This window comes from Pseudorca crassidens, chromosome 6 (assembly GCF_039906515.1).
Source record: "Pseudorca crassidens isolate mPseCra1 chromosome 6, mPseCra1.hap1, whole genome shotgun sequence".
Taxonomy (NCBI): Eukaryota; Metazoa; Chordata; class Mammalia; order Artiodactyla; family Delphinidae; genus Pseudorca; species Pseudorca crassidens.
The window spans coordinates 33490790-33518622 of record NC_090301.1 but is presented as its reverse complement, the minus strand read 5'-3'; the positions used below and the strand labels follow the sequence as shown (position 1 = coordinate 33518622).

The following is a 27833-nucleotide window of genomic DNA, read 5'->3' as shown; positions in this document are numbered from 1 at the left end:
TGACCTAGAGGGGTGGAATGGGTGGGGGGAGGTCCAAGAGGGAGGGGACATATGTATACATAGAGCTGATTCACTTCACAGTACAGCAGAAACTAGCACTATGTTGTAAAGCAGTTATACTCCAATAAAAAAACATATATATATATATATATATATATTTCTATTTATTGAGTACATACTATGGGCCAGGCACTACACTCAGTGCCTTACATAAATCTTATTTATTAATTAAATAAGCATCACTGTACCAATATTTAACAAAAATCAAAAGAAAAAATTTATCCACCACCGTACTAACCTCATAAGTAAAGCATTTTACCTTCTTACACTAAGAGTCAACGGTTCTAAGTTATCAGAATCCGTGTACTTTTGATGAATGGCATCTGCTCTGAGATTCTCCACTTAGAACTGAAATTGCCACTGCTTTCATCACCCTTCCCAAGTTGGCTCCTATGAAGGTCTGTTCCATTTGCCCCTAGTGACTGAGCCGCTAGCCAAAATAATGACTGATTTCCCCCATGTTACGAAAGAACGAAGAACGTGTGATTTTTATTTCTTCTCTAAACTTACTATCTCTCCACCATAAATTTAAAAGCTTGAAATTACTGTGAGCACTCTTACTAATAAAATAAGCCCTGAGCAAAAGCATAACTAAATACTTTAGACTCCCAAAGCAAACTCTTCAGAAAAATCTAAAGTAAATAGATCCCCAGCCCTCTCACTACTCAACTAGGCGGACCACGTGGTCATAATTTTTCCATAAGGAGAGGAAGGGAGCAGAGTCATCGCTGACACTTTCTCCCCTGCTATGATTCTAGAGTATTCTTTTTTTTTTTTTTTTTTTGCGGTACGCGGGCCTCTCACTGCTGTGGCCTCTCCCGCTGCGGAGCACAGGCTCCAGACGCGCAGGCTCAGCGGCCATGGCTCACGGGCCCAGCCGCTCTGCGGCACGTGGGATCCTCCCGGACCGGGGCACGAACCTGTGTCCCCCGCATCGGCAGGCGGACTCCCAAACACTGTGCCACCAGGGAAGCCCCTAGAGTATTCTTGATTGCCTTTTGCATTTTCTTCTTTCAAACCTGACCTGGGCTACATGAGAAATTAACCCTACCCTCTGAACAAGCCAAGGAGCTTATCCTCAGCAAGTCTGTGCTCCTTCCAACAAGCTGAGAGCTCTGTGTCTTCCACACTGATTCTCTTGGTGCCCTTCAGCCTCTAAATACCAAGTTTTCGTTGGTCAGTGACTCTGACCTAGGACTCTGAGCTTTGTACTACAGGCAAACTACTAATCACTGAAACAGGCTTTGACCTAATTCTCTTCTTTTCATATACCGCTCATACTGGCTCAAGATCATTACACATCTCGCTGCACATGTTAAAAGCAAGCAACAAATATTTATTCAGTTGTTACTATATGTAAGGGGTGCTATGGGAAGTATTAAGAATTATAAGATGTGGTCCCTTCCTTCCAAAGACTTACAGTCTAGTTGGGAGTATAAAACACAAGCAAATAGAAAGAGTTTTAATAATGCAAGGCCATGCTGACTGTCATATACACAGCCCATATTTTAAAAAATCCTTTGTTTGGACTTTTTCACACAACTCGTCTTTGGTGCTTATGGCAGATAACCGCAGATGGCTCTACCAACCTTCATTCCACCTTCCCTCCAGTGTAGGAGGCTGGAAAGCTTAAAATGTGATTTCCTAGATTCCCCTGCAACTAGATTTGCAAACTCAAGTGAGGAGAAACAAGGTTGGGGAGATATGAGTGTTCTGAGGTGGTCACAGTAGCTGGACACAGATCCAGGGTCCAGTCACCAGCTTCATGGCGTAAGAGGGTGCTGTGATGGCCTCAGTCAGCAGCTTCCTGACGGGTGGATATTAGCCATGATGTAATGTAGCTACTTATGAATAGCTGCTGCTCTGTTGCAGAAGTGGGATGAACAATAGGCTTGGATTAGGACCAGATTTGGACAAGGTCTCGTTTCGCCTCTGTTTCATCCGTGGATGAACGAATCATTTGCATTTGTGCAAATCATTTCATTTCTCTTGCCCTGGTCCTTCCTCTTGGAGTAACAAGGACAACAGCAACAGCTCCTCTTGTAGGCTGCCCATGCAGGTGACTACAATTCCTAGACCACACTCTCACACTGCCCTTTAAAGGGAGATGAGGACCCTGGCACCATCCCACAGGCTACTTCCCCAACGTGGCATCCATTTACCCCAAAGCACTTTGGAGCAAGGGACAAATTCCTGGATGCTCTGGGGACACGGCCATTGAATAACGTATCTCTTCTTTGTTTCATGTGGTTTCTATTTACTTACAGAGCACCACGGTTATTCGTGATGCTTTACAAACCGTAAAAACAAGGTCTCCACCCTACAGAATTTACAGAGTAATTTAAACAGACATGCTGCATGGGCTGACAGGTCAGGCATGCCAGGAGATGGTGTTGGTGTTATATAACATGGGTGTGGAGGGTTTCTTCTTGAGTTATAAATACTTTCCAGTTACAAGGGCCTTTCATCTGCGATCCCCTACCACTTTAGAATAGCAATAACTTCGATTGCTTTCTAAATGCACTTTCCATAAACTGCTGTGGGGATGGAGTAAATGCTTTTAAATGTCTATTAATTGATCTGTACATCTGTTCATTGTCCATATTAAACAGCATGGATGTAAACACGACAGTTTAGGAGAGGCCCACTTCGGGCTCTGGTCTGGCTGCTCCCAGGCTCCAACCCCAGAGGGGCCTAGCAGCCTTGCTGTACAGCATTGAGAGGGCCAGATGGGCACCTGGCTATTTTCCCAGGTGAGATGCTCATTCAACCTAGACTCAGAAAGATCACTTCCTGGGGACCTACTTCACCATTTATAGATGAGTTAACATTTCCAAGTCAGGTGAGCTCAGAGGAAGAATTTCCGATGGAAAAACTTGGAGTTATTCCTTGGATGACAACAATGGCTCTCATTCCTGTCCCAGTCACTCCGTCACTTTTCTCTTATGCTACCTTACTTCTCTTCCCTGAGCAATGGCATTTTCAAAATGGCAACATTTATATTTCATTGCAGTTGGTATGGAGTTTCCCCTTCTGTGTCTCTCTCAAAGGCCATTTAGCAAGTGACTATTCCTGGCCTATTTGACAAATTCATTCACACCCAAGGGAAGGTTGGCCTGGGATGCAAGGTCCTAAAAGTTCACTTTTATGAAATAAGCTAACATCCCTCATTCTATCCATCCTTTATACTGTTCTCAGAGTTATCTTTCTAAAATCCAGGTAGGATCACATCACCCCCCATTTTAAAAACCCTACCTGAAGAATAGAGTCCAAGGTGCCTTCACAGGGACATGTGGCCTTCATGGCCTTGGCCAGCTGGCCTGTCTCTCCAGCTCCATCTCTGTCCACGGTACCCGAGGCTGTGGCTACACCAAAGAAGTTGTCCCTTCCCCAGAGATCTTAGACTTTCCTTTCCATGCCTCCTGCAATATGCTCTCTCATCTTCCCTCCTCACCATCCACTATTGTCCATTAAAGCCCACCTCTAATATCCCTCATCTTCGTGACCTTCTACAAGGCCCACCACCATGCATCATCCCACCACCACTCCCTCTTCTTTCCTAGGGCACCTACTCATTTCCACCTCCATATCACCTTGTCACATCATCTTTCAGATACTGGCTCACACGCACCTGTCTTCTCACCCTGCTGGGAGCTTCTTGAGGGCAGAGACCACATCTCACATATAGTAATCTCCCAGTAGAGCTTTGTTGAAGGGTCCTTTTGGCACTTTGAAGGGATGGAGAAGGGGATGGGAGAGAGCAGCTGTAGCTTAAGACCCGGGAAACTATTTGGAACCCTCAGTTTGTAGAATTTTGTCTCATCTGTTGTGAGGAATTCACCCTACAATTATGCTGACCAATTGGCTTTCACATTATAAAGTGCTAAATTCAGTTTTCTGTTTTCTTTGCTCTACATTTGTTTTAGATTTTAACTCAAAATCTAAAATATGCATAACATAAAATTTATCATTTTAATAATTTTAAAATGTCCCATTCATTGGCATTAAGTACTTTTACATTGTTGTACAATTATCACTATCACCTATCTCCAGAAATTTTTCATCTTCCAAAACTGAAACTCTGTACCCATTCAACACTAACTTTCCATTCCCTTTCACCACATCCCCTGGGAAACACCACTCTACTTTGTCTCTATGAATTCGACTACTCAAAGTACCTCATATAACTGGAATCATACAATATCAATATTTGTCCCTTTGTGACTGGCTAATTTCATTCAGCATAATGTCTTCAAGGTTCAACCATATTGTAGCATGTATCCAAATTCTTTCCATTTCAAGGCTGAATAATATTCCATTGTATATGTTTGTTACATTTTGTTTTTCCATTCATCTATCATCTGTCAAGTGGACACCTGGGCACTTCCCTGAAGGTCCAGTGGTTAAGACTCCATGCTTCCACTGTGGGGGGCTCGGGTTGGATCCCTGGTTGGGGAACTAAGAGCCCACATGCCATGCGGCATGGCAAAAAAAAAAAAAGTGGACACCTGAATTTTTTCCACATTTTGGCTATGGTGAATAATGGTGCTATAAACATGGGTGCTCAAATATCTGCTTGAGTCCTTGCTTTCACCTCTTTGGGGTCATATACCCAAAAGTGGAATCGCTGGATCGTACGGTAATTCTATGTTTAATTTTTTGCGGATCTGCCATACTGGTTTTTGTTGTTCTTGTTGTTGTTGTTCTAGGCTGGGCCACGCAGCTTATGGGATGTTAGTTCCCCTACCAGGGATTGAACCAGGGCCCTTGGCAATGAAAGCTCAGAGTCCTAACCACTGGACCACCAGCGAATTCCTACCATACTATTTTCCATAGCTGTTGCACCACTTGATATTCCCACTAACAGTGCACAAGGATCCCAATTTCTCCACGTCTTCAGCAACAATTGTTATTTTCTGGGCTTTTTGTGCTTGTTTTTATTTTTTTTAACAGTCAATTCTAATGGGTGTTGAAGTGGTATCCACTGTGGTTTTGACTAAATTCTGTTTCGAGCCTCTGCATTCACTGACTTGATTCCCCATGATAAGCCCAATCTAATTATACACGATGACCTCTATTTCTTCCTCATGAGACTTGAGCCTGCCTCCGAGAAAAGTGACAGCCACAGAGGGAGATCTAAAGGTAAGTGGACCTGGGGCCAGCTGCACTTCTTCATCCAGGTCAGCAGGGGGCGCTCCCATGGGACTGCCCTGAAGGCTCTGATGACAGATGACAAGGCAGGTCGCTTTTCCAGACCAAAGCAGAGTCCTAGATAAGCAAAAATGTCTCTTTGTTTTCTGACCCTCTTCCCCCAGTTCTGTCCTCCTGACAGTGTCAGTATCAAGGAGAACCAAGCAGCCTAGGCCACAGCAGTGGTTCTCAAAGAGGATGCCATTGACATTCGGAGTGAGACTATTCTTCATTATGCAGGACAGCGGACAGTCATTGTGACAACAAAAATGTCCCCACCCGCATCTCCCAAGTACCCCCTCCCTCTAGAGATGGGAGGTGCCCAAGTGAGATCCAGGTATGCAAAGGAATCTGGAGATTCCCAGTGTCCTGCACTCACTCCTGCAAAGCAGCGACCACCAGAAAGAGGACTCCTGTCCAGCTGAGGAGACCCTGGAACTCAGCCAAGGAAAACATCACAGGTCGCCTTAGGTGACCTAGACGATTCCTCTGAGTCTGTTAATGATCACTTGACAGTGAAAGGCTCGCGTATCAGGAGAAGGGGGAGACGCTCTCTAAAAGCAAGACCAATACTATAATATAACAGAAAAAATATCCCAACATACCCACCCTCCCAATCCCGAAATCAGGACTTGAAATCTGAGCCTGGTCTCTTCGATGTCCATTTGACCCTCCCTCCCCGCAGGGTGTGAACCCTGTCCTCCGAAGTCCCTGACTTGCCTAGTCCGGCTTAAGGGACTTCACTTCCCTGTGCTGCCATAGCAACCAGGAAACAACCTCCGCTCACAAGGAGAAGGATGGTGCTGTGGCCCAGATCTGCCGAGGTGCACGGCCGGTAACAGAGCAACAGGACCAGGGGACAACAAGGGCACAGGCGAAGGGGAGAGAGAGGTTGCCCAGAGAGTAGACAATCCAGGGCTTGAGGAGTCTGGGTTTGCGGTTTATTTTTTCTCCCGACAAAGACACACACTGTCTAAACTGTGTGACTGGTTGTTATTAAGAAGCTGCTGTATGAGGGGAAAATGTATTTAATAAAAGGCCCAGTGTTTGTGGTCTTCTTGGGCTCACTGCTGAGCTCAGGTAATCTTGAGGTGTGACCAGTTTTCAGCCTTCAAAACCAAGATGAACTGCCCTTGAGAAGGGTGGTCAGAGGGAAAATATGTTCACCCTCTCTCTCCTGAGCCGGGGACACGGGAAGTTGGTCCAGAACAAACAGAAGTTAGAAGTCTATTTTGAACCAGAGGTGAGTCTTACAGCTGAATAAAAGCATATTTTGGGGGTGGAGGAGGAATGTTCTATTTTTTCATTTGGGGCTGAGCCCTGTGTGTTTTGGTTTGTTTTGTTGGTCCAGTGGTGGGGGTCACTGGAAGATTGTCCCTCCTTTTCTTAAATTCAAGAAAATAAGATAGTTTGCTTGACACACAGAGATTGCCACTGGGGCCCTCGTCCTCCCCCTCACACACTGACTTACAGCCTCATTTGCTTTAGACTGCAGGAGATTCCAGATTGTCTAGAAATTGGGTGGTTTGGTACAAGACCAGAATTTCCACCTGTGTTCTAGGCAAGCTGATGGCTGTTTGGTTTTTAGACATCATGCTCTGTGGTTGAAATGCTGAAATATTCGTGCCAATTCAATGGCTTCCTTGAACCTTCTGGAATTCAACCCCCAGGACTCACATGTAATATAGGCAAAAAATTTTTTCAGTTTAGAACATTTTAAAGAGGTAGCAAAAGTCCCTTGTTGTACTGGAATTTTATTTCATTGAATCCTGCCAGGAATAAGAAATCCACTGGGGGTACTTTGAAAAATTTTGGATCACACAGAGATTTCCTCTGTTTTTGTAGTTTGTCATGATATTTCACTTTCACTGTATTAAAAGCCATATAAATTTTCAAAGGACCTCTGTGGCCAATGGCATTTACTTACTTACAAGATATGTAACTACTTTATAGGCTCTTAAACAGCCAAATTAGGTAACGTTACACAGCATCTAGAATGTATGGAAATTCTCCCTGTGTACAGCTGAAGTGATGGGCTGGAATGGTTTTCTCCTATTTAAACTGCCAGCCGGTCCAGGTCTAATTTCAAAGTTATCTGCTGCCCTTGGTAATTCTGACGACTTACTTGCATACCAGGAAATTTTAACTGGCCTGGAAGCTACACTCTACCCTATTTAAGCCTCCAGGCATAAATGGCTCTCCTGAAAGTTATATAGGGTAAAATAGAATCGTGCCCTAGGTTCTGCTAACTCTGAGAGGCAGAGAACAAAAACAGTTGCTAAGAAGCGTGAATGTATTCTGTGACACCATGTGAGCAATTCAGAGAAAACCAGTCACTAAAAACATGCCAAACACCTACCCAAGCAGTATTTCCTATAAAAGGGCCTTCCACTGTGGACCAATCAAGGAGGTTTCTTTCCATTGCAGGATTACTTGAACTGGAAGTCCCCAGAAGATTATATCCTGGTCAGCAAACCACAGGATGAGGGCAATGCCGACCAGCACATGTGGAGCCTCTTTCTTCCTAAAACATTCAGCACTAGAAAGGGCGCCCTGATCCTCTACTCGGAAGGCTTAGCCATATCAGCACTGACCCCCAAAGAGAGGAGTAAAGGCCCCTACTGCCCCAAAGGCCACAGGAAGAGGCTGCATCTTGAACTGCACACACTTCAGGACCTCAAAGAAGCCATCCTGGCGTACGGAAGGAGACAGGTAGGCAGAGCACTGTCCAGGGTTCAGGGAAGGCCCTGGTCTGTGTCTCTAGAAATCCAGTTGCAGCTTTGGATATAACTTCTTTGCAGACCCTAGGAAGGTATGAAACCCTCAGACTTCCATTTCTTCATCTCTAAAATGGGATTGTACTCACAGTACACAATTGTCATGAGGCTTAAATGAAATAATCTATGTGAAAGGGCTCTGAAAAGCATAAAGGGCTATATTATTATCATTTTGTGTTTTCCTTTCCATTAGAATGACACAAAGTCCTTTTCAGCATTCAGACAGATCTGGGCTAGCACACATTTCATCGGAATCCTTGAAGTTCTGTCTCATAGCCACAAGCATCATCATCACACCTCTGATGTTCTTGGCTTTGTGGAAATGAGGAGAACGTTTAAAATATTTACCTTGAGCCCTTCAGCATCTGCAGGATAAGTTAATGACTTTTTCCACTCTGAATTTAATATTAAGGGGAAACCCCTGTTCTCATTTCTCTGATTCATATGCTCTAATGTCTTATGAGATGTGTACGTGGCCCCTGCTTTATATAATGACATGCATCAGCCCTATGGTTGAGGCCATGAGAGAGGCTGGGACAATGTGTCACTTCGTGAAATTCTAGCTTATAGATGGTGGGTGACTCCCTAGTTTAAAAGTCTCTGCTGGCTTCTCATTCCCCACAGGCTAAAGTCGTTAACTTCTTGTACCAAGCGCTTCAAGCACTGGCTTTCTCTTCCATTTCTAGCCATATCTGCAACTTGTTCTAGCCACCGCCATGACTATGGACCCCTCAAGGCCCCACCCATGTGAAGAGCTTACCGTTCCACTAACATCCCATGCCCTTTTGTGACTCTACACTTTTGCACATGCTTCTACATCTGGAAAACTCCTATTCATCCTTCAAAACACAACTCCAATGTCATCGCCCACTGAAGCTTCTCCCACTTCCCAAGACAGAGCTATCCCATCACTCCCTCCTCTGTGAGCATTCCCATACCATCATACATTGCAATTCATCTCTTTGTCAATCGTTACCATCTCCTTGAGGGCAGGAACCACATCTAAATCTTAGTTTCCAGAAAAAAGTGAGTACCCATAAATGTTTGTGAAATGAATGAATCGATCATGCATGATACCGTCAATGTTTTTTAGATCATCCCCCAGTATCATTATTGAGCAATTTATCACCTACCCCACCAAGGCAGAGTTTCCAAAAGGAAAGTTCCTCTGCTCCTTTTCCTTCTTTCAAAATACAAAGAAGCTTAATGACCTTGACCAAATGCCCAATTGCTCTTTGTATTAAAAATCATAAATTCTTGGATGAAAGGAAACCAATTGTTGTTGAATGCTTAGCATTATATTACAGCTATTATTTCATTAAATCTTCACAATGACCTGTGAGATATAGTTTTTCTTGCCCCCTTTTGTAGATGAGGAAAATGAGGCTCGGAGGAGTTAAGTGGTTTGGCCAGGGTCTCAGAGCTAGTTAATGACAGAGCCAGGATTCAAACCCAAGACTGCCTACTCTCCAGGGCCAGCATGCTTTGCACTCCACCCTATTGTCCGTGGACTTGGAAGGCCTTGGCGTGTTTGCCCTCACATCCACTCCTCACCCTTACCTTACTCTACTCTGCATCACGGTGGGGTTGACCACAGGCTGCATGTAATTCCACAAACATCTGTGTCATCTGGCTTCTAATTGAATTTGCCATTGGAAGACACTGGAAGGAGATTGGAGAGGGAGAAGAAAAATGCCCGGGTATTTCTCCCCTCCCATTCTACCTGTAGTGGTGAGAAGCACCCGTATCACCTCTGTGGCCCAGCTCCCAACAGACAAGCAGGACCGTTGTAGCTCTAGGTTCCTCCAGGTGACCCTGCCAGCTCCTCACTCTGCCCTTTCACCTAGGGGTCAGACTGGCTTCCTGATGTTACTAATCTCAGTGTTGCCTCAACATCTTTTTGGCTTCTGAGCTCTCTATTCACTTGTGTAACCGATTACCTGAATTAAATTCCTTCTATGCTTAAATATTTAGAGTGGTTTCTGTTTTCCGGTCTGGACGCTGATAATGTAGGCTGACTTACTGCCCAGAGCAAGAATACCCTCCACAGCTTTCAGATGCTTGTCTATAGGGCTTCAATATTCCAGGCAACAGTGATCTTATTACTTTATAAAGTAGATGAGTCTGTTTGGGGATGGCTTCAATTTTAGTTAGACTTGGGCTCCATGAAAAAAAAGTTCCTGTCTTCCTGAGGTATCTAGCTACCAGATTTACAACATGTAACTGTACAAACAGAACACTGTAGTCTCACTCCAAATGAGTAGAGGGAAATGGTGTGAGGAAATCAGAAAGGAAAGAAAAAGTCTGGAATAGTAATAAGGCAGGACTTTAAGATTAGAGGATGTGGTACATTAAAATAGGAGGAAAAAAACTCAAGAGGGATTTGGAATTAAATACAATGAACACGGGCTTCCCTGGTGGCACAGTGGTTAAGAATCTGCCTACCAATGCAGGGGACATGGGTTCGAGCCCTGGTCTGGGAAGATCCCACATGCCGCGGAGCAGCTAAACCCGTGCGCCACAACTACTGAGCCTGCGCTCTAGAGCCTGTGAGCCACAACTACTGAGCCTGCGTGCCACAGCTACTGAAGCCCACATGCCTAGAGCCCGTGCTCCACAACAAGAGAAGCCACCGCAGTGAGAAGCCCACGCACCACGACAGAGTAGACCCCACTCGCCACAACTAGAAAAAGCCCGCACGCAGCAACAAAGACCCAACACAGACAAAAATAATAAATAAATAAATTTATAAAAAAAAGACAATGAACACCTCAGAAGAGGAGAGCTTTGGAAACTACAGAGCACCATCTGATTATGAAAACTATAGCCTGGCAAGAAACTTTTAAAATCATAATATCCAGTGCTGGGACGGCTATGGGGAAATGAGATGTCTCATACATTAGGAGTACAAATTCACATGACATTTCTGGAGGGCATTTTGGCAAAAACCTAAAAAGGGCTAATACTCTTTAATTTAGCATTCTACTTTTAGGAAGTTGCCTTAGGAAATAATCAGAGATGTGGCCAAAGATTTACACACAAGAATGTTTACTACAGGGTTATTTATTACCATACAAAACATTGAAAATAATAAATGTCCAACAACGGGACAGTGATTAAATAAAGTACAGTCATACAACGGATTTGGGGTCAGGCAATAAAATCATGTATTACTCATGAATTACATGAGAAAATATAGTGTATTTTTTTAAAGCAGGTTGTAAAATAGTATTCATATTAAAAATAGCAAAGTTCATTAACATTTTTTGAGTATTTACTATGTTCCTGCCACTGTTCTAAGTGCTTTCCATTGCATAACTCAATATGCTTTCTATCAATTGTAGGGGTAGGTACTATTATTATTCCATTTTAAAGGTAAGGAAATTAAAGCACAGAGAGTTCAAGTAATTCACTCAAGATTTATACAGCCACATAGATAATTACACCAGCATTCGAAACTAGACAGTGTACAAAACATCACCTCTCGAATATAATCCCAAGTTTTAAAAATTAGTTATACAAGAAGGAGGATACACATCAAAATTTAACCATGGGTGATAGGACTATAAGTCATATTTTTATTCATACATATCTTTTCACCAAACATTATTTTTTTCAAGTCATGGAATTTTTAAAATAAAAAATTTGTCTAAGTGACATACCCACCAGCACCACGACAGTTCTGAGGCCGACCATCAAAGATCAAAGAGTGGGTGGTGGCCCCATTCCTAGAAATCTCCGCCCCTTCCCCAAAATATTGATAGTTGAAGAATCCTTCCCCTCATCAGCCTATGGAATTACCCAGCCCATAAAAACTAACCATGCCATATTTCCGTGCCTCTCGCCTTCTGAGATGGCCCACACTCTGTCTATGGAGTGTTTCTCTCTAAGTAAATCCACGTCTTACCTATCCAAAAAAACCAGAAAAACAAAACAGAACTATGACTTTGAAGGAGGTAGACAATGAAAGGGAAGGCCAGGTTAACCCTAGAGAGCCAGGTGGGAAACAGAATAGAGCTGTAAACTGAGCCCCGCAATAACCACACCATCTGTTCCTCGGGATCAGGATTTCTTCGTCCAAATAGTATAGTCCAAGAGTTAAAAACACCACACTCAAAGTAAAAGAGCCAAAGTGAGGAGGGGAATAAAAGGGAGGTTGGGTAACCAATAGAGTAGCGCTGCTCACAGAAGGATCTCTCCTGGCTAAACTATGAATCAGGAAACCTACACAACGCTGGCTCCACTCAGACCCGTGACAATCAAGGCTGTCGCAGGAAGGTGAATTAAATTTTTAAAACATCTCACACCATCTCCAGTTCTACATATGGATCTAATGACATGCATGTGGCAATCCATCTGGGTTTCATTTTATAGCTCAATACACACCTACTCTTTAACTTTCTTGATGGCCTAACTTCCTAATGAGCAAAGATAAATGCGCTAAATCGAGAGATTAGATGTCAGAGTTCTTACACTTCTAGATACACACAGATGTGTTGCTTGTTTGTTTTTTTTTAAAACAGAAGGAAATACGGTACAAACATTCCCAAAATTAAAACCATTCTTCTTGAGGCCTCTAATTCGTCCAGCTTCCCATCACATATTTAAAAATCAAATAGCTATGAAATCTAAATAACCATAATTTGGGGTAGTATCTAAATGATACTCATAATGATGCTTTTGAAGCATAGCAGAAACCTCAAGTACCTCTCAAATCATTGGAAATTTTAAACAATTCTCACATTGTTTTCGTATTCCTTATTCTTATATTTTTAAAATTTTGCAAATCCGGTGATATTTTTTACATGTCCAACATGGTACATTGATTAAGTAATGTATTCGAAATAATATGTTTTAAAAATTCAGTTCACAGAGCTTCCCATTTCTTTATCCCATTGAAGCATGAACAGGATTCAGTTTACAATAGCTGGTTTCAACCGAGATTGTATTGCATCTGCCATCTCCCTTATAAGTGTGATTACATTTAAGAGTATTGCCAACCTTGTTCCACTGATTCCATACTGCCTAATCTCTCCCCACATCTCAGTACTCAAGGTGCTTAACTCTTTAGTTGGTGTTTTCAGTCAATATACAACCCATGAAGGCACTTTCAGACTACTATTTTATCAAGTAATATTGTGATAAGTTATGTTTTTAGAATAAAGTTTATTTTTCCACTCTAATCATAACATCAGCTCATTATACAAAATAGAAAGATATAGAAAAATAGGAAGAATAATAAATTATCCTTTCAGCCAAAGATCAGGAAGACAAAGTTCCCTTTGCAAGTCCTAATCAATTACCTGCTACTGGTTTGATGGTGTCCCTACGAAGTGCTCTGATGGCTGTCAGCAAGGTTCTAGGAGGTACCAAAGCAGCAAGGGGAGAAAGAGTGCCTTGACTGCACTCATTCTGCCAAGTGTGCTCCATTTGAGCAGCTCCTGAGCAGTTGTACTTAGAGCCTTTAATAAACCTAGAAGTAGGAAAGATCAGGAGAGAATCATGGTCATCCGTAATGATGAGGTCAAAGGTATTGTCAGTCATAGCTAACACTTGTGAGTGCTTGGTGTAGGCCAGGCACTTAATCTCTATAACCACACCCAATCTGCACAAGCTAATGAGCTGGGTGCCACCATTACTTCCATTTTGTAGTAGGAAAAATGGGGGTTTGAAGTTAATTAACTTCCCCCAAATTATACATCTAAGTGGTGGAGCTAGAATTGGAGCCTGGACAATTGAGTCCAAAGCCCCACTTTTAGTCCCTAGAGGGCCTAATTTTGAAGATTCCACATGCTCCAGGGAAAAGAAACATCTCTCCTGCTTTAACAGTATTTTTTTAAAGGGATCTTGGTCTTCCAACACATCCCTTAAAATCCTTTATTACACAAATCAGATTTTCATTAAAACCAATCTGGGTTGTTAGGTAACATGTTCAAGTAAGCCATATATATGATCCAGTAGGCTTGGCTTTATGTATTTCATCCATTGGTTCCCTTGTATAACCACTAGATACAGAATATTTATAATAACGGCTAACACTTAAGTAATAGTCTAACACTTAAGTAATAGTCTAACACTTAAGTAATACTATTGTACCCATCACCATTCTAAGCACTTTATACTTACTATCTCATTTAATCCTCACAACAACTTTATGTGTACTTTTTATTGTTGTAAAATATACATAAAATTTACCATTTTAATCAATTTTAAGTATACAGTTGAGTGGCAGTAAGTATATTCACATTGTTATACAACCATTACCACCATCCATCTCTAAAACTTTTTTATCTAGCAAAACTGAAACTCTCTACACATTAAACAGTAATTCCCTATTTTCCATCATTCTACTTTTTGTGTCTATGAATTTGACCACTGTAAGTACCTCATATGAGTGAAATAATAGTTATCCTTTCAGTATTTTGTAATCGGTTTATTTCATTTAGCATAATGTCTTCAAGGTTCGTTCATATTGTAGCATGTATCAGAATTTCCTTTCTTTTTAAAGCTGAATAATGATTCACTACGTATATATACCACATTTTGTTTATTCATTCATCAGTTGATGGACACAAATTGCTTCCACGTTTTGGCTATTGTGAATAATGCTGCTATAAACCTGGATGTACAAATACCTGTCAATGTCCCTGCTTTTAATTCTTTTGAGTATATACCCAAAGTAGAATTGCTGGATCATGTGTAATTCTATTTTTTGTTTTTTGAGGAAGCGCCATACTGTTTTCCATAGTCGCTGCATCATTTTACATTCCCATTAGCAATGCCCAAGGGTTTCAATTTCTACAAATCTTCAACAACACTTGTATTTTCTGTGGGTTTTTTTTAATAATAGCTATCTTAATGGGTGTGAAGCGGTATCTCATTGTGGTTTTGATTTGCATACCTTAGTAACAAGTAATATTTAGCATCTTTCCATGTGCTTATTGGCCATTTGTGTCTCTTCTTTGGAAAATTGTCTATCCGAGTCCTTTGCCCATTTTAAAATCAGGTTGTTTGTTTTTTTGTTTTTGAGTTGTAAGGGTTCTTTATACATTCTGCATATTAATCCCTTATCAGATATATATGATTTGCAAATAATTTCTCCCATTCTGTGGGTTGCCTTTTCACTCCTGCTAGCATCCTTTGGTGCACAAAAGTTTTACATTTTCTTTCTTTCTTTTTTTTTTTTTTTTTTGGCCACGCGGCAGGCAGGCAGGATCTTACTTCCCCCACCAGGGATTGAATCCGTGCCCCCTGCAGTGGAAGCACAGAGTCTTAACCACTGACTGCCAGGGAAGTCCCAAGCTTTACATTCTCATGAAGTCCAACTTATCTATTTTTTCTTCTGTTGCCTATTCTTTTGGTGTCATATCCAAGAAATCATCACCAAATCCAATGTTGTGAAGCTTTTCCCCTACGTTTTCTTCTAAGAGTTTTATAGTTTTAGCTCTTAAGTCTATTCTACTTTGAGTTAACTTTTGTCTATGATGCAAGGTAAGGATCCAACTTCATTTATTTTTGCAGGCAGGGTATGTACTTTTATCATCCTTATTTGACAGATAAAGAAACTGAGGCACATATGGGTCAAGTAATTTCCCCAAAGCCACACAGCTAGTAAGTAATGGAGCCAGGATTCAGACTGAAAAAGACTGAGCTCTTAAAGAAACTGAAGCTTAATTTTTTCTGTTTTCATTTCTAGTTGTTGTATCTTCTTTGCTTTTGTGACATATGGCTGGTCAAATCTTTGATGCTAAATGGTTTGGTTGAGAATCAAACCCTGTAACAACATTGCAACTATGGGAAAATTCAGACCACTTTATGATTCTCTTCTTAATGGCTTGATACTCAGGAACATATGGCCACCAAAGATATGTGGGAGAGATAGTATCATTTGTACAGACTCTCAGAAATTAAACCTGCAGAGAAAAGGGCTAGCTGAAAGCGGCAGTGTTTACACGAGGCTGATTAAAGTCACGCTGGGGCTGAGAAGACTTTTCAGGCACAGCTGCAAGTGGACACACATCTCTCCCCTCCCACCTCACCCTCACCTCCACTCTGGTTGCACTCACCTGGCAGCCCCAAGTCTGGCTCCAGGCACACCTGCACAGGTGCAACAACAATGGTGGTTACCCTCTGTTCTAATAAGGCTTGGCCTTTGCCAGGGCACACTAACTCCGGCAAGCCTGACCAAGGGGCAAGAGACACCAGCTATGCTCCTCCGGAGAGAAGGACTTCTGACTGCAGTGGGCAGCTCAAGGTACAGGTGGTCAGCAGGAAAGTACAGACATTTGGGGGATTTCTATTCCATTAAGCTAACATCTTGAATAGTTATTAAATACTCAGTGCCTTGAACATTGCCTGACACATGGCAAATTCTCAACAGATGGTTGTTAGATGAACATATTAGTTGCCAGGGTGTGGCGGTGGGAGGTCATAACCTCTACCCAGTAGGGCTGGGTGTACAATGTGGTCAGGTAGGCAGATTTGTGCTCCTGTGATACCTGATACAAGGCAGCCCATGAGAGGAACTAGACTGTAATTTATTAATATGCTGTCAAAGTATAAAGATGCTAGAGACTGAGATTGCTTCCTACTAGGAAAATCTAGAGTGGCGTCGTGGAGGAGATAGAATCTGAGCTGAGTCTTGTGGTAAAAAAATAAATGGAGCGCAGCCCTCTCGGCATAGGTCAGTGAAAGCCCAGGGGGGAGAGTGGGCAAAGTCAGAGTAATTAGACAGGTGTGGCTCTTACCTGGAGAAGTGGGTGGGGTCAAACTACCGAGGGCTTTGCCTGCCAGCCCTGGGAGAGCTGGATTTCTCTCTTTACCTCTCTGTTGACTCCTGCACACAAAGGGTGCCCACTGTGGTATGATGACAGCTGGCGATCTGGGCATTTCTTGTCTTCCTGGGGACACTGGCACCCTGCCACCGCGTATCTGCTGGGCAGGAGTACTGCACACATGGGCTCCTTCCACCTTCTGAAAACCCTTGCCTGCCAGGACCGAGGTGGGGTGGCCATGACAGCCAGTGTGGGGCTGCGGACAGATGCATGGGCGCCCCTTTGCCCCTCTGCACATGGTGGCCGGGGGAGCACCAGGGAGCTGGCGGGCCAGAGCTAGTCCCTCGTTAGAGGAAGCATTCCCGGTGGAGTGTGGATAAGAGACCCCTCTGTGCACACTAATTACTCATTTCAGAAGAACCAAAAGCTGGGGTTGATTAGCAAAGCCAAGGCAGGCCTGAGAAGTCTGGAACCATCGGCAGCCAACCTCCTGCTATCGTTTATTTCCCTGTTCCAGAAACTCCCTTCTTGGCTCCCTTCTGCCTCCTTTTATGTTTTAGAGTAATTTTGGTGGTTAGAGGTTCAGGATAATGTTGGAGAAGGAATAGAAAAATATGGAGAATGTATGCAAGGGCGGTGGGTGCAATAAAATACATTAATTTTTAACGTGTTTTCCATTTATAATATAATCTATTTTACTGAAATTTTGATTCCATAAAAAAAGAGAGAAGAAAAAACTATCTGTAATCTTATGCCCAACACCCTAATACTGTTGTTATTAGAATTTTAATGTATTTTCTTCCAGTCTTTCCACCATGATTATACATTTATAAAATAAACTTTAATGGGATTGTAGTTGTACTATACATTCCTTCTAATACCTTGCTTTTTTCCACTTATTATTCTACATGTTGGAAATGAGTGAATAGATTTAACCCTGAGTGAGCTTTTTGGTAACCTAAGCAGGCCTGCGGCCTCCCGCAGTACTTCAGTTAATCCAATGAGATGTGAAATTTATGAACCAACTTCACAGGCATAATTTGAGAAATTACGAACAGGAACCAGAAAACTAGAAAAAAAAACTTAAAGAAGCTGTGGTAGGCAGAATAATGGCCCCCCAAAGATGTCTACAACCTAATTGCTGGAACTTATGAATATACTAGGTTATATGGCAAAGGGAAATTAAGGTTGCAGGTGGAATTAAGATTACTAACCAGATGGCCTTAAAACAAGGCGGTTATCCTGGATTATCAGGGCAGGCCCAGTATAATCGCAGGGATCCTTAAAAGGGGAAGACGGAATCAAAAGAGAGAACCAGAGAGATGGCAGCATGAGAAGGACTCAGCCCAATGTTGCTGGCTCTCAAGATGGAGGAAGGGGTCACAGGCCAAGGAACGCAGGCAGCCTCTAGAAACTGGAAAAAGCAAAGGAACAGATTCTTCCCTAGAGCCTCCAGAAAGCCCTGTAACACCTTGATTTTAGCCCTGTGAGACCCATTTCAAACTTCTGACCTCCAGCACTGTAAAATAACAAATTTGTATCATTTAAAGCCACTAAGGGCACTTCCCTGGTGGTGCAGTGGTTAAGAATCCACCTGCCAATGCAGGGGACATGGGTTCGAGCCCCAGTTTGGGAAGATCCCACATGCCACGGAGCAACAAAACTCGTGCACCACAACTACTGAGCCTGCACTCTAGAGCCCACAAGCCACAACTACTGAAGCCTGTGTGCCTGGAGCCTGTGCTCCGCAAAAAGAGAAGCCACCGCAATGAGAAGCCCGCACACCGCAACAAAGAGTAGCCCCCCCTTGCTGCAACTAGAGAAAGCCCGTGCACAGCAACGAAGACCCAACACAGCCATAAATAAATAAATAAATAAATGTATTTAAAAAAAAAAAATCCACTAAGGGGGGAATTCTCTGGTGGCCCAGTGGTTAGGACTCAGCACTTTCACTCCAGGGGCCCAGGTTCAATCCCTGGTCGGGGAACTAATATTGTGCAAGCCACGCAGCGTGGCCGAAAAAAAAAATAATAATAATAAGCCACTAAGTGTATGGTAATCTGTTAAACAGCAATAAGAAACTAATACAGAGGCCAAGATCAGCTTTCAAACTCAAGGCAAAAATGTACCTAGATGTGCCAAATTCCAGGATAAGGGATTCCCTAATTCTTCTCGGCAACTCCCTGCCACATTGAGCAAGCGGCCGAGCAAAGCTACAGAACCAAGCAGGTGCTTCAGAAGTGCCCCCTACTGAAAACCAAGGGGCTCTTATCCAGATCAGACAGGGCGTCATGCCATCTGCACCAGGGCCACAGCATCTCAGAGGACGCTTGGTTTTATCACATTTAGAGGGAAGTCATTGGAAGCAAAGATTTACAGGAGGAAATGAAGTTCCAGTTCATCCAGAAAAAGCCTTGGATCTAGTGGCTCCATAGACCAGGGCTTAACACAGTGCCTGGCACGTAGAAGGTGCTCAACAAATTTTTATTGCATGACCAAATGAAAAAATGGAGTGAGTGAAAGAACTTAAGTCATTTTGTGTCCACTGCCCTCCCTACAACTCCCTCTCTCATGTCCTGTGGAAAAAGCCTCAAGATTTATGTGGGGCTGAGTTTTTCAGGCTCTTTTTGTACTTGAAGTACTTGCCACATAAACTGTCCAGACATCAAGGACCAGGTGATGCTCTGTGCTTGGATTCCAAGCATTCATTTAATTAACAAATTCTGAGACAGTAGAGTCAATTGAATAATAAGCCATGCTTTTTTTTTTACCTTTAGTCAATTTATATATTCGTTATCCATCTGCCTTATTATCCAGAGAAAAAGCAAAGACTCAGATCACAATCAGTTCTTCAGTCAAGAGTGCTGTGATTGATTGGTGATGTCTGCCATGGACAACAGGGATGAGGAGAGATGTCAACACAAGGACCACGTGTTTGCTATTCTTGTGCTTAACTGATTATCCTTAGAGAATTTCTACCTCATTTAAGTGGTTATGATATTAACTTGTCCACCTTAAAGGATTATAATGAGGTGAAAATTATTTGTATAAGATAAAGCCCTAGCCAAGTGTAAGATGTTATTATTCACATTTATTTCCCATGATGTCTTGCATAGTGACTTTGGCAGGTAGATTCCCAGAAACTTCTCCCTGGCTGAAATGAAATGCAGCAGAGCCAGATGTTTTCAAAATGCCATGCTCCTCGTGAACACGGACAGAGTTTGTCTGTCCCATTATTCATATTGCAAACATTGAACGCTGATGCTGATTTGTCGACCTGGCTTTCTCATACGGGGCCACTTTTTAAGATACTAAAATGATTTCCACAGGCTGAACTAAATGATGTGTTTTCTTTTGAGGCTCTTTATCCTTTTCTGGTGTTCTATCTCAAGATGGGATCTGGTATTTCTCATTTCTCCTTCTCCTTCCAACTGCAAATCCACAGGGGCCTTTCAGAGCTTTGCTTGGTGGGCTCTTGGTTTATGTCTGTTGGCCGAGGCATCCGTTTCTGGTGCCTTCCAGCACCTTCCGGGAGTCTCCCAGATTACTGATGAGGATTGTGCTAGCCAGCCTGTATCACTGGGAGGCTCCCAGCTCAGCAGCCATGCTGTTTCCTGACTGGTGTCCACACAGAGAGAGCAGGACAGGGCCTGGCAGCCATACCTCCACTTCCAAAGCCAACCAGAGAGCCAGGGCCTACGGCGGACCCAGCCTGGGTATTCAGCCAAGAGACACCTCCGTGGCCTCCTGCGGACGTGGCCCCCTGACACCATGTACAGGCTCCAATGTGCAGGTCAGTGGGGACATGGGAGGAGGTGCACCTTGAGCCTCCCCGCCTCGCATTCTGGTGTGAGAGTGTGTTTTCCATCAAGGTCTGAAACAGCAGAATTTCAGGCCCAATTCTGTGTTAATTGTGCCGTCGCACCTTTCGCCCGTCAGCTTCCCCCACGTGTGCGGAGGGAGTGCAGCCTGAAGTCTTGCCTTCCCTCTACTGCCTCTCAACAGTCTCACGCTCTGCATCCCAAGCAGAACGTGCATCCCAAGCTTCCCCATGCAGAGACTCCAGATCCTCCAGTGCAATCCCAATCTTTTACAAGGGAAGGAGAAAGAGGCCCAGAGGGGCAAAGTAATTTGTCCAAGGTCATTCAGCCAAAAGCAAAGCTGAAACCAGAAGCCAGATCCTCCCCACACCCCAGGTGCCACCCTCTTCCCAATATCCCCTACTTCCCCTTCAGAGGGACCTCAGATCCCCCAGGACGTAGAAATGTTAGGCCTCCTCCTCAAAGAAGGTGGCTCTCCAGCACAACCCACCCAGGAGTGAGACAGACACCCTGCTGCTGAACAGAGACCCCAAACACACTCTGTAATGGCTTCAAAATAAAAACAGGCAATGGCTGGGAATTAGAGTTGCCAGATTTAGCGCCTACACACGTGCACATACACACAGAGGCACGCACAAAAAAGTTACACTTGTAACATCTGGTACATATTCCTACTAAAAAAGTATTCATTGTTTATCTGAAATTCAATTTTAACTGGACATCCCATATTTTATTTGGCAAACCTACTGGGGAAGAGAGGGGAGAGCAGTAGGATTTGCCAGTGGCTACTCAGCTAGCTGCCACCTCTTCAGCACCAACGAACAGACGGGACCAGAGGAAAACTGCCTTTCTTCTTGCTTTACAGGTTTACTTCGGGAAAGGAGAGAAAACAGCTCTCTCCCCAGTAAGTGATGACTTGAAGGAAAATGAGAGATGTGGGTTTGTCCAGTAATTGGTTTGCCCCTCACGGTGGACCCACGGTTCCAGGCAGTTCCATTTATCTAACACTTGTGAGAAAGAGCCTCTTAACCAGAGATATGTTTATTGTTGGGTGGGGCGGAGGGCAGAGCAGGCCACTGCCCCATGGCCCAAGCCCAACGTCTTCAAGGAGGAGAGCCCCTCTTAACATCAAAAAATGTCTCAGACCCTTCTGTGAAAGTCATGTAGCTACAATGTGTGGTTTAAGGAAAGGTCCATGTGTACGTGCATTCTTGGGCCTCTTGCCATAATTCCTCATCAAAGGCCTTCTTGAGGGTGAGACTCTCAAGCTGGAGGAGCAAAGACAATACTGGGATTTGAGATCATTGGCCTAATGGACTCTGCCACCCCCTTCCTTCACATCTCAGAGCTCACCACCTTTGTGATGCTGGTATGTTCCCATCTTTCCACTCCTATGATAAATCCTCGCCACCCTTCAGGCACACATCTTCTACAAAGGCTTCTCTGACAAATCCAGCAATGTTGAGCTCCTCATTTTCTGGCCTTATATAACACTGACACTTGGGACCACACGCATAGAGCAGAGGAGAGCTTTGTCTCTCCAACAGACTATTAGTGCCTTTAAAAAGGACCCATGTCTGGTTTCTCTGTATCCACCCTACTGCCCAGTAGAGAGGTGGGACCATTGATAAGCCCTCAATAAATACTTATAGAATGGATTGAAAATCATGGGGGTTGCAGAAGCAAGCAGGATATATCCAGGAGAAACCTTTAGATTTCCTTCCAAGGCAGGAGGTGCCTTTTAGCCAACCCCAAAGCAGCAGCCATGTTTCTTCCACGAGGGGGACCCAATTCCTGGGAATGGTGGAGCGGAAGAAGTATATATGTGGCACAGGACCAGAGGCACCCAAGACACTAGACAGAGAACCCTCTACGGCTTCTATCTGACTTTTTAATCTCTCACATCTTCTAATTGTCTTCCTTAATGGGCAATGTCCAAAACTAAGACTAATGCAAGTGGGGAACCCTGTAGTTATCACCAAGACATCTAGACTGGCAACCATTACTTCTACCAATAACTCCTGACCTACTCTTCAGGATACATCAAGGATTCTGTCCTGCTCCAGGAAAGTCAACTTAATGTACCAAAGAATCTCAGGCCACAACAGGATCTTTTAGGTGTACCCCCCCAAATACCATCTCCTGCCTGTCTTCCCTCCATTTTGGATTCAACCAGGAAAATCTTTGGAACAAGGTACATGTTGATTTTATCAAACCAGACCTCAAATATTGGATTTTTAACAGCTTAAAATGAAGTTTTCCAAAATAAGGTCTAGGGACTCTGGGTTTCATTGTCCTCATCTGTAAAATGAGGGAGTTAGTCTAGACCAGCACCATCCAATAGTACCTTCTGCAATGATAGAATGTTTTATACATATATATATTTTTTATACATATACGTGTGTATATATATATATACACATGTATGTATATGTATATATACATGCATATATGTATATATGTGTGTGTGTATATATATATATATGCTGTCCAATTCCAATATAGTAGTTATCAGCCACATGTGGCTATTGAGCTCTTGAAATGTAGGTAGTGTGACTGTGAAAATGAGTTTTTAAATTTTATTTACTCTTAATTAATTTACATCTAAATAGCCACATGTGGCTAGTGGCTACTGTATTGGACAGTGCATATCTAGAGTCTAGATTTTAGACGATTTCTTATGTCTTTTTCACTCTAACACTCTTTAACCTGTGGCTTTGTGGCAATATCATAAGAAAAAATACAGGCTTTGGAGCCAGAAATCTGGCTGTTCTGCAATGGCTGTTCTTTCTCTTACTAGATGTAAGATCTTGAGCCAATCACTCAACCTCTTTGAGCTTGTTTGCTTATCTCTGTAATGGACATAACAAGGCCTACCTCGTTACTGCACAGAAAATTATTGTGAGCTGTCTGTAAGCTGTTCAGTACTATGGAGGTTCTACCTGTCAATATTATTCTTGGGAACTTGAAGCATTAAAAGAGCCAGATTTGCTTTGCCAAGGGAGATGGGGAAAGATGACTGGATAAAGATGACTGGGCAAAGAATAGCGTCTTGACTACTACCAGAGTTTTTGAGAAACGAGAAGGAAAGGACAAGAGCCTAACATAATATAAAGTTAATTTTTCTGAAATGAAAAAGGAATTTTCCAGAAACAATAGTCCAGAAACAAACCAAGCTCTGTACTTGCAAAAGGATCTAGTCAGGATAAGTAGAGAATCTGATCTATCAAGTGGAGTGGAGAACATGGCAGGTTCTCAGAGCCTGGTGCCATAAACATGCCTACCATATACCTCCCTTGAGTCTAGACTCCATTATCAAGGAATTTTGGTCATAACCTTGTCCAGTAGTTCATCTATGGGAAACATGCTGGTCAGGCAATTGTATTTCTCTTTGTAATTATACCCCGGTCTATACATCAGTCTCTATGCACTTTGCTAATGTGGGTCAACATCCCTGAGACCAGGTGATTCTGAGGCACTGATGAGATCAAGTTTCTGGGCCATCCATGTCCTAAGAGTAGTGAACTCACCCAGTAATCCTCCTGTGCTGGAACCTTCTGCCCTTCCCCAGGTGGCACCCCACCTCGCCATTGCCTAATGCCTTCCTGCTTCAAAAATTCTACTGTCTCCAGTTAATATCCTTAGACTTTGATGCCCTGAGATCTAAAAATACTGGACTGTGGACTATAGTACTTCCATGTGAGGGTGGATCAACACTGCACACCTAAGGAATCAAGTGGCTTCCCTAATTGATGCCATATACGGAGGAGCTGTCACAATCAGGCAGAAACAGAGAGGCAATATTAAATAGTGATTAAACACGTGCCCATTGGCACCAGATTCTAAGCCATGTGACCTCTCTGGGCCTCAGTTTCCTTATTTATAAAATGAAGATGACCATACCCACCTATACCTCACAGGATTGGATGTGGGACTTAAACGAGATAATGCAGTATCTGGCTCATAGCAAGTGCTCAGTAAATGTTAGTTATAGACCTCCCTACCTTGTGTTTTTTAAGCATAACTGTAATGCCCAATTGCCCATGATCACAGGGACCAAAAATCAACTTGTAAGGAAGGAAAAATAGCTCAGAGACTATAGCCTGAACCCTGACTGATGGTTTATTTGTTTTAACTTTATCTCCCCTTGGTCTCCCTCTCCTTGCCAGACACTGTATTGGAGAAAGTAACAAAAGTCCTGGCTGCAAATCTCAGATCCCCCAACAATGTGATGTTGGCTAAGTCACTTATGCTTTGTGCATCCTTAGTTTGCTCATCTGTAAAATGGTAGTAGTGGTGTCTGCGTTCCACTCTCTCTGGGTTGTTGTAAAAAACCATAGGAGAAGACACAGGTAAAAAAGCTCTCTAAGAGCTCTAAATTACTACCCCCATGCACACTATTTGGGTAATCTGAACCCATATTTGAGACAGAGAGAGACCAAGTTGTGTGGTCTCCTTTCAACAACTGAAACTTCCAATACCTTGCTTGCAAACCTGTTTCTGTTAAGCATAGATAAATGAGCCAGAGATGATGTTTACTGAGAAGGATCTTGGTTTCCCTCACATAGATTGAGTCATATATTCAATATCACCTGGGATACAGCCAAAGGGAAGAATGCCCCTCTATATCCTCCCGCCCCAGAGCACCCTGCCCCAACTTAGCCAGTCTGCCATAAAATACAGTTCAGCAGGTGAGTGGCCATTTGGCCAGAGTTTTACTTCCTCTACCCTCAGAAATGCACTCAGCTCCCTGGTGAATCTGACCAGGAAGGATGGCCCTGAAGTCCAGCTTGACCCCAAAGGATCATTCTAGAACACACAGAAAGGTCTTTAGTGCTCCATCCTATATGGAGTTGAGGCTTTCTTGGGAGCAGGCCTAATGTGGCCCTGGGCCACCCCAGATTCAGGGATTCCCTGGGTCACTAAAACCTGAGCAGTCCCCCTGAACCTACGCCTGAGTCTGCATCTGCCCCACCAACACTCTCAGCTCAGCTCAGCCCCAAAGTAGCCTTCAGGAGCCAATGGGCAGAGGAAGGGGAGCTGCAGGGAGGGAGTAGTCCACAGATAAGCACTTGGCTCTTGACCCAATGACACCAAGGATGAGAATGATGTAAGGAATGACAAGGGTTGGGGAGTATGGGGGACAGTGAGGCTGGCTGGGAGCCTCCAGAAGCCCAGCGCTCCAACATACACAGAGCCCCTGAGGGCTTCCAGCGCCTCTCGTTGAAAGACAGCCCCATTGTTCCAGGGAGCTGCAAGCAGAGAGTGGAGGTGTTGCTAAAGCGGCTCCAAACAAGGAAAGTTTGCCAGACTGTTTCAGCAATAAATCTACCTTGAGTAAGTGATGAAAATAGCTGCAGGACCCTTTAAACCATCGATGAAAGATTTGTTAACTATGCTGGAGTCATCTGTTGACTCAGATCCTTCCTGAGGGTTACACAGACAGGGTAAGTGCAGATTGCTAAGCAGTGCACTTGCCTGAGTTTTTCTACAAGTAAATGAACAGCAGACATCCCAGGAAATCAAGTGCTTCAGACTGAGCATCTCAGTGACAATAGAGCAGGGCTGCAGGTCACCCCACCATCATCACACCTCTGTTATCCCCTAGTCCCTCACAGTTTACAAAGGGGTGTCATATTCATGATCTTATTTGAGCCCCAGACAACTCTGCAAGGAAGCGAGAGCAAGAAATCAGTATCCCCATTTTACAGATGAGGAAACTGAGTCCATGAAACAAAGACTCAACCTTGAGCCTCCTGACTCTTAAAGCAGTTCTGTTCCACTGACCTGGCTGCCACTTCTGTGGAGGCACTAGCAGAAATACAGTAATAAGGAGGGAGGAGGAACAAGGGCCTTGATCAACACTTTTGCTCAGAAAAGCAAGAAGGAAGGCAGTTTGGAAGCAGCTAACAGCATCATACCTATCTCTGGGCTTGTGAAGTTGACACACTGTTCACCTTTGCAGGTCAGCAGGGCCTGGATGAAGGGGAAGCTGGGGCTGGTGGACACATGGACCTGGGCTCTGTAGCCAAGAACCATGGCAGCCAGGGGACTCACTTGCCACCACTCAGGAAGCAGCCCTGGCAGGAAGATGAAACACAGGCAGAGGTACCATTTCTAATGGGGTCCCCTCTGTCACTCTTCTTCTGACTTTAGAGATAATGCTCCCTCCCTTCACCATTTCTTGGGGTCCTCCAGAGAAGAGAAGAGTACTTTGAGCCTACTGACCCCTGTTTCCCAAAGTGTCACCTGTGGAACCCTAGCATTGCCAGATGCTCCATGCAAAAAAAGGGTTTCTTGGCCAAATACATTTGGGAAATGTCCTCCTCCCAGAGAGTCACAGTGCACATTTGACCATGGACCATAGGTAGTTCTATAGGTAAAGTGGCTGGTTTAGCTTTAACTCATGGTTTTCCAATCTTACTTAACCACAGATCCTCCCTACACTCTTCACCCCATCTAGGCAGCTCTAGTCTTCTCTAGAAAAAAGAGCTTTTTGGCCTTAGAGTTGGAAAAGCCTTGTTTTGAGTCCTGCATCTTGCTAGCTATGGTGACTAACTTAACTAACTTTGAACCTCTTTGAATTACCTCTCTTGTAAAATGGAGCTGTTATCATACACACCTCTCAAGGTTGCTATAAGGATTAAATAAGTTAAAATGTAAAAATGCTTTCTAAACTCTAAGGCCCGTGTGTGTGTGTGTGTGTGTGTGTGTGTGTGTGTGTGTGTGCACGTGTGTACAAGGCGACAGTGGTTCAGAGAAACGTAGACAACACGTGCTCCTATCTTGAATAAACATGTATGACTTACAAGCAGGTCACACGCCAATGAAACAGGAAAGGGGGAGAAGAGAAGTACCACCTAGTGGGAGAGAAGAGACATTTTATGATGGATAAAGACAATGATACTAGCGTGAATATACTTAATGCAGAACTATACACTTAAAAATGGTTAAAATGATAAATTTTATGTTATGTATATTTTACTACAATAAAAAAAAGTTTGCCAAAAAGAAAAGACAGTGATACTGATGCTTGATTTTTAATTTTTTCATTTTGATTTTTAAATTTTTTGCAAGAAAGCACTATATGTCAGGCATGGTTAAATGTCATTCTATCACCAATAATAAAATGTTTTATTATAATAAACATCATGAAATATCTTGCCATTATAACCATGTTTTTCTTCCCAGGCTGCTAAGGAGACTTCATC

At 43.3% G+C, this 27833-nt stretch overlaps 1 protein-coding gene across 1 annotated transcript in view; it reads left to right on the top strand.

The window, feature by feature from the left end:
• Window positions 1-6409: 6409 nt before the first annotated feature.
• Window positions 6410-27833, top strand: part of KIAA2012 (KIAA2012 ortholog) — a 111813-nt gene continuing 90389 nt past the window's right edge. The window contains 6 exon segments of the mRNA XM_067740979.1: window positions 6410-6493; window positions 7678-7962; window positions 20435-20594; window positions 22660-22745; window positions 22747-22816; window positions 26588-26730. Coding sequence (XP_067597080.1) covers window positions 6410-6493; window positions 7678-7962; window positions 20435-20594; window positions 22660-22745; window positions 22747-22816; window positions 26588-26730 — 828 coding nt within the window.